This window comes from Salvelinus namaycush, unplaced genomic scaffold (assembly GCF_016432855.1).
Source record: "Salvelinus namaycush isolate Seneca unplaced genomic scaffold, SaNama_1.0 Scaffold2475, whole genome shotgun sequence".
Taxonomy (NCBI): domain Eukaryota; kingdom Metazoa; phylum Chordata; class Actinopteri; order Salmoniformes; family Salmonidae; genus Salvelinus; species Salvelinus namaycush.
The window spans coordinates 26913-35305 of NW_024059314.1; the positions used below are offsets into that span (position 1 = coordinate 26913).

The window sequence follows — 8393 nt, forward strand, 5'->3', positions numbered from 1 at the left end:
CCTGTAATTAGCGCCGTCCATCATTCTTTCAATTCTGACCAGTTTCCCAGTCCCTGCCGATGAAAAACATCCCCACAGCATGATGCTGCCACCCCCATGCTTCACTGTGGGGATGGTGTTCTCGAGGTGATGAGAGGTGTTGGGTTTGTGCCAGATATAGCGTTTTCCTTGATGGCCAAAAAGCTCAGTTATAATCTCATCTGACCAGAGTACGTTTTTCCTTATGTTTGGGTAGTCTCCCACATGACTTTTGGCGGACATCAAACATGTTTGCTTATTTTTTTCTTTAAGCAGTGGAGTGTACGGCGTAAAGTGGTCCTCTGGACAGATACTCCAATCTCCGCTGTGGAGCTTTGCAGCTCCTTCAGGGTTATCTTTGGTCCCTTTGTTGCCTCTCTGATTAATGCCCTCCTTGCCTGGTCCGTGAGTTTTGGCGGGCGGCCCTCTCTTGGCACCACTTTTACATTTTTTATTATTTAGATTTTTTTTGAAACAAGTTATTTTTTTCATTTCACAATTTGACTATTTTGTGTGTCTCCAAATCCAAATAAAAATACATTTAAATTGCAGGTTGTAATGCAACAAATAGGAAAAACGCCAATACATTCTAACATCTCTGTTGACGAGTCTACGATGCGTAAACCAATAAACAAGAACGGTGTTTGTGGGAGGACACCACGGAAGAAACCACTGCTGTCGGAAAAAAATCATTGCTGCACGTCTGAATTTCGCAAAAGAGCACCTGAATGTTTCACAACGCTGTTGGCAAAATATTCTGTGTACAGATGAAACTAAAGTTGAGTTGTTTGGAAGGAACACACAACAATATGTGGATAAAGAAAAGACACAGCACACCAACATCAAAACCTCATCCCAACTGTAAACTATGGTGAAGGGAGCATCATGGTGTTGGCTGTTTTGAGGCCTCAGGGCCTGGACAGCTTGCTATCATCAATGGAAAAATGAATTCCAAAGTTTATCAAGACATTTTGCAGGATAATGTAAGGCTCTATCCACCAATTGAAGCTCAACAGAAGTTGGGTGATGCAACAGGACAACGACCCAAAACACAGAAGTAAATCAACTACAGAATGGCTTCAGCCTTCTGGAGTGGCCCAGTCAGAGTCCTGACCTCAACCCAGTTGAGATGCTGTGGCATGACCTCAAGAGAGCAGGTCACACCGGACAACCCAAGAAAATTGCTGAACTGAAACAGTTTTGTAAAGAGGAATGGTACAAAATTCCTTCTGACCGTTGTGCAGGTCTGATCCGCAACTACAGAAAACATTTGGTTGAGGTTATTGCTGCCAAAGGAGGGTCAACCAGTTATTAAATCCAAGCGTTCACATACTTTTCCCACCCTGCACTGTGAATGTTTACACGGTGTGTTCAATAAAGACATAAAAACGTATAATTGTTTGTGTGTTATTAGTTTAAGCAGACTGTGATTGTCTATTTTTGTGACTTAGATGAAGATCGGATCAAATTTCATGACCAATTTGTGCAGAAATCCTGGTAATTCCAAAGGGTTCACATACTTTCTCTTGCCACTGTATGTGTTCCTTGTAGCAGCTAGCTGACCCGAGTTGTCGTTGCCTCCACACGGAAAAGCAGGAAATCTGGAGATTAGTTGTTTTCTGGCAGCGGCCAGCTTTGCCAGAGCAACCAATGTGAAGATTAGACACAATAGTGGAATTTACGGTTCACCTTCAAAATAAAAAGTCCCGTATTGAAGCTGATGCAAACGGATAGAAATAGTGTAATCATGACATATTTGGACTAGATAATGCTTAACAAGTTTGTAATATTATTATATAAATTCAACAGAAGACAATTATTAGTTAATTTGACAAAAACAATTCAAATCAGTCTAAATCGCACTGTGGATGTGACTTCAGAATTGAATTGGGGCATACAGTATGCGTTGTACATCCTTGCCTGTGGATCTTGGGTCCATGAAATGTTCACAACTGTGAAGAGTTTACACAAATATCTTCAAATAGGTGGTGCAAAAAAAGGCAAAAGCAAGCAACACGCAGTGACATCGATCCACCACTGGTGTGTTAGATACCACCCACAGACATTTGATTGACACCCCCTCATTATCATATTGGAGGAAGTAATACAGTAATATATACATTAATGAAGTGAATTAAAGTTTAAAAAAATGAGATAGGTAAATAATTAATTACATACAGATACATAGAGAAAAGGGAAGTCAGTATTTTTGTAATTCCTTGCTTATTTATTTAATTAGGTGTGGATGCATTTATCTATTATTATGGCAGGTTTGGTCCTCCATACAGGAGCATCCATTTAAAATGTCAGAAGCAAACATTTGCCATTTCTTTCAGGAGCCTACTCAATTTAAACCCAACTTGTGTTATTTCTAAAACATCCCAAACAAGCAGAAAATAACCAATCAAAAATGACCCAGTAGCTGTAAACAATCTATTGGGTTGTGAAAATACCGGTTTTGTTGTTGCGTAGACCCTCCCACAGTTCAGAACTTTACCGGATTATAACAGCCTGCCGATTAGGTCACGCAGATGGTATTAAAACACGTCAGCCAGAGGTTCAATAGTAGGTAACAGTAGTTCCTTCGGCTCATTATTTTCACCCACGATACTATCTTTTAGGACGAGACTGGTTATATGCGTGCAGGGAGTCATCCGTTTTTACCGGACACCGCCGGACACACTCTACACGCAGTCACAGGTAGGCTAAGCACGCACGACCGTGTGTGTTCATTTTGTTTTCTTTTTTTTTGTTGCAACTCAACTTTATAGAATTGTTGATATTCGGATTTGGGAGAATGCAGAGAAGTTGATGCGCTCTATTCGACCTGCTACTCTGCTGTTAAAGTAACTCTTTTCACAAGTCAGGGACCAGGAGAAACATATAGGAGAGACATGGTAGGGCCGTATGGGGTGTTATAGGGGTAGTATAGGGGTGTTATAGGGGTATTATAGGGGTATTATAGGGGTGTTATAGGGGTATTATAGGGGTATTATAGGGGTGTTATAGGGGTGTTATAGGGGTATTATAGGGGTGTTATAGGGGTATTATAGGGGTGTTATAGGGGTGTTATAGGGGTATTATAGGAGTATTATAGGGGTGTTATAGGGGTGTTATAGGGGTATTATAGGGGTGTTATAGGGGTATTATAGGGGTGTTATAGGGGTATTATAGGAGTATTATAGGGGTGTTATAGGGGTGTTATTATAGGGGTGTTATAGGGGTATTATAGGAGTATTATAGGGGTGTTATAGGGGTATTATAGGGGTGTTATAGGGGTATTATAGTGGTATTATAGGGGTGTTATAGTGGTGTTATAGGGGTGTTATAGGGGTGTTATAGGGGTATTATAGGGGTGTTATAGTGGTGTTATAGGGGTGTTATAGGGGTGTTATAGGGGTGTTATAGGGGTATTATAGGGGTGTTATAGGGGTGTTATAGGGGGATTATAGGGGTATTATAGGGGTGTTAAAGGGGTATTATAGGCGTGTTATAGGGGTGTTATAGGGGTGTTATAGGGGTGTTATAGGGGTGTTACAGGGGTATTATAGGGGTGTTATAGGGGTGTTATAGGGGTATTATAGGGGTGTTATAGGGGTGTTATAGGGGTGTTATAGGGGTATTATAGGGGTATTATAGGGGTGTTATAGTGGTATTATAGGGGTGTTATAGGGGTATTATAGGGGTGTTATAGGGGTATTATAGGGGTATTATGGTAGTATTATAGGGGTGTTATAGGGGTGTTATAGGAGTATTATAGGGGTATTATAGGGGTGTTATAGGGGTGTTATAGGGGTATTATGGTAGTATTATAGGGGTGTTATAGGGGTGTTATAGGGGTATTATAGGGGTGTTATAGGGGTGTTATAGGGGTATTATGGTAGTATTATGGTAGTATTATAGGGGTGTTATAGGGGTGTTATAGGGGTGTTATATGGGGTATTATAGGGGTGTTATAGGGGTATTATAGGTGTATTATAGGAGTATTATGGTAGTATTATAGGGGTATTATAGGGGTGTTATAGGGGTATTATAGGGGTGTCAAATCTTGTCGTTCTGACCTGTATCATCACAAGTCTTATCGTTCTGACCTGTATCAACAGTATCAACTCAAGTCTTATCGTTCTGACCTGTATCAACTCAAGTCTTATCGTTCTGACTTGTATTAACCTGTCTGGGAACCCCTCGCCAACAGCCAATGAAATTGCAGGGCGCCAAATTAAATCCACAGAAATCTCATAAATCAAATTTCTCAAACATACAAGTATTAGGCACCATTTTAAAGATACAATTCTCGTTAATCCAGCCACAGTGTCTGATTTCAAAAGGCTTTTGTTAGGTCATCGCAAAATCACAGAAAAACACAGTCATTTTTCCAGCCAAAGAGAGTTGTCACAAAAAGCAGAAATATACATGAAATTAACTAACCTTTGATGATCTTCATCAGATGACACTCATAGGACTTCATGTTACACAATACATGTATGTTTTGTTCGATAAAGTGAATATTTACGACCTCTAGGGCCCCGAGCTCTAGGCCCCCGACCTCTAGGCCCCCGACCTCTAGGCCCCCGACCTCCAGGCCCCCGACCTCCAGGCCCCCGACCTCCAGGCTCCCGACCTCCAGGCCCCCGAGCTCCGACCTCCAGGCCCCCGACCTCCAGGCCCCCGACCTCCAGGCCCCCGACCTCCAGGCCCCCGAATAAAAGGCAGTAAATAGAACTGGAGCTGGCCAATTGTCCAGAAATGAAGAAGAAAAAAAATCCCATTGTAAAATAATGCTTTTTAACCTATTCATTGATGGAAATAACAGTCGATCGAAATACATTTGACCAGTCATGATTATCGGTTTATAGGTTCATTTGCATAATTTAGTGGAATTATTAAATTGCCGTGTGTGTATTTTCATTAGTGTTTATGTTTATCACACCATACAGCTTACAGATACAGAGCCTAAGAGCAGAAAACTGTCAAACAGCTCATTTGCTGTTGGAGTGAAACTTGATTTTATACGGCCAATCACTGTCTAACCATTCTAAATGCAATTGCGTGTTAACAGTTTTGATGGCCACGATTAAAAAGAGCTACTATTTTTATTTCTCAACTGGTAATTGAAGCACGCTTCCCATTCGCCGTTCAAGTGTACGTAAGCAACGTTAGGCAGGCTTCAGCTCGTCACACCACTTTGCAATGACCTGGAGGCAGAATGCATTTAGAAAATATAGACTTCATTGTTTGAAACCTGAATGTTTTACTTCATATTATGAGGCATGTCTTACCTTGCTTCAAAGTAAAATCCAACCATTGAAACGTGCAGGCAATTATTTCATAAGACTTCTATATACCATTGAAACCAGTATATTATTTAATATAGACTTCTATATACCATTGAAACCAGTAGTCTATTATTTAATATAGACTTATATATACCATTGAAACAACCCATATTACCAACTCATATTAACAACCCATATTAACAACCCATATTAACAACCCATATTACCAACCCATATTACCAACTCATATTAACAACCCATATTACCAACCCATATAAACAACCCATATTAACAACCCATATTACCAACCCATATTAACAACCCATATTAACAACCCATATTACCAACCCACATTACCAACCCATATTAACAACCCATAACAACAACCCATATTACCAACCCACATTACCAACCCATATTAACAACCCATAACAACAACCCATATTACCAACCCATATTAACAACCCACATTAACAACCCATATTAACAACCCATATTACCAACCCATATTAACAAGCCATATTAACAAGCCATATTAACAAGCCATATTAACAAGCCATATAAACAACCCATAACAACAACCCATATTAACAACCCATATTAAAAACTCATATTAACAACCCATATTACCAACCCATATTACCAACCCATATTACCAACCCATATTACCAACCCATATTAAAAACTCATATTAACAACCCATATTACCAACCCATATTACCAACCCATATTAACAACCCATATTAACAACCCATATTACCAACCCATATAACCAATCCATATTACCAACCCATATTACCAACCCATATTAACAACCCATATTACCAACCCATATTAACAACCCATACTAACAACTCATATTAACAACCCATATTAACAACCCATATTAACAACCCATATTAACAACCCATATTAACAACCCATATTACCAACTCATATTAACAACCCATATTCAATCAATCAATCAATCAATTTTATTTTATATAGCCCTTCGTACATCAGCTAATATCTCGAAGTGCTGTACAGAAACCCAGCCTAAAACCCCAAACAGCTAGTAATGCAGGTGTAGAAGCACGGTGGCTAGGAAAAACTCCCTAGAAAGGCCAAAACCTAGGAAGAAACCTAGAGAGGAACCAGGCTATGAGGGGTGGCCAGTCCTCTTCTGGCTGTGCCGGGTGGAGATTATAACAGAACTATGCCAAGATGTTCAAAAATGTTCATAAGTGACAAGCATGGTCAAATAATAATCATGAATAATTTTCAGTTGGCTTTTCATAGCTGATCATTAAGAGTTGAAAAACAACAGGTCTGGGACAGGTGGCGGTTCCATAACCGCAGGCAGAACAGCTGAAACTGGAATAGCAGCAAGGCCAGGCGGACTGGGGACAGCAAGGAGTCACCACGGGCGGCAGTCCCGACGCATGGTCCTAGGGCCCAGGTCCTCCGAGAGAAAGAAAGAGAGAAGGAGAAAATTAGAGAGAGCCAAGATTTTCAAAATGTTCATAAATGACAAGCATGGTCAAATAATAATCAGGAATAAATCTCAGTTGGCTTTTCATAGCCGATCATTAAGAGTTGAAAACAGCAGGTCTGGGACAGGTAGGGGTTCCATAACCGCAGGCAGAACAGTTGAAACTGGAATAGCAGCAAGGCCAGGCGGACTGGGGACAGCAAGGAGTCACCACGGCCGGTAGTCCCGACGTATGGTCCTAGGGCTCAGGTCCTCCGAGAGAAAGAAAGAGAGAACAACCCATATTATTAACAACCCATATTAACAACCCATATTAACAACCAATATTAACAACCCATATTAACAACCCATATTACCAGCCCATATTAACAACCCATATTAACAACTCATATTAACAACCCATATTTTCAACTCATATTAACAACCCATATTAACAACCCATATTAATAACCCATAATAACAACCCATACTAACAACTCATATTAACAACCCATATTAAAAACTCATATTAACAACCCATATTAACAACCCATATTACCAACTCATATTAACAACCCATATTCAATCAATCAATCAATCAATTTTATTTTATATAGCCCTTCGTACATCAGCTAATATCTCGAAGTGCTGTACAGAAACCCAGCCTAAAACCCCAAACAGCTAGTAATGCAGGTGTAGAAGCACGGTGGCTAGGAAAAACTCCCTAGAAAGGCCAAAACCTAGGAAGAAACCTAGAGAGGAACCAGGCTATGAGGGGTGGCCAGTCCTCTTCTGGCTGTGCCGGGTGGAGATTATAACAGAACTATGCCAAGATGTTCAAAAATGTTCATAAGTGACAAGCATGGTCAAATAATAATCATGAATAATTTTCAGTTGGCTTTTCATAGCTGATCATTAAGAGTTGAAAAACAACAGGTCTGGGACAGGTGGCGGTTCCATAACCGCAGGCAGAACAGCTGAAACTGGAATAGCAGCAAGGCCAGGCGGACTGGGGACAGCAAGGAGTCACCACGGGCGGCAGTCCCGACGCATGGTCCTAGGGCCCAGGTCCTCCGAGAGAAAGAAAGAGAGAAGGAGAAAATTAGAGAGAGCCAAGATTTTCAAAATGTTCATAAATGACAAGCATGGTCAAATAATAATCAGGAATAAATCTCAGTTGGCTTTTCATAGCCGATCATTAAGAGTTGAAAACAGCAGGTCTGGGACAGGTAGGGGTTCCATAACCGCAGGCAGAACAGTTGAAACTGGAATAGCAGCAAGGCCAGGCGGACTGGGGACAGCAAGGAGTCACCACGGCCGGTAGTCCCGACGTATGGTCCTAGGGCTCAGGTCCTCCGAGAGAAAGAAAGAGAGAACAACCCATATTATTAACAACCCATATTAACAACCCATATTAACAACCAATATTAACAACCCATATTAACAACCCATATTACCAGCCCATATTAACAACCCATATTAACAACTCATATTAACAACCCATATTTTCAACTCATATTAACAACCCATATTAACAACCCATATTAATAACCCATAATAACAACCCATACTAACAACTCATATTAACAACCCATATTAAAAACTCATATTAACAACCCATATTAACAACCCATATTACCAACTCATAT

General features: G+C 40.4%; 1 protein-coding gene across 1 annotated transcript in view; it reads left to right on the plus strand.

Moving 5' to 3' along the window:
• The window catches only part of LOC120039004 (putative uncharacterized protein DDB_G0286901), a gene marked incomplete at its 5' end in the record, with an annotated part of 28214 nt that extends 23476 nt beyond the window's left edge, over positions 1-4738 (plus strand). The window contains one exon of the mRNA XM_038984533.1: positions 4586-4738. Coding sequence (XP_038840461.1) covers positions 4586-4738 — 153 coding nt within the window. The remainder of the gene's footprint in view (positions 1-4585) is intronic.
• Positions 4739-8393: the final 3655 nt, after the last annotated feature.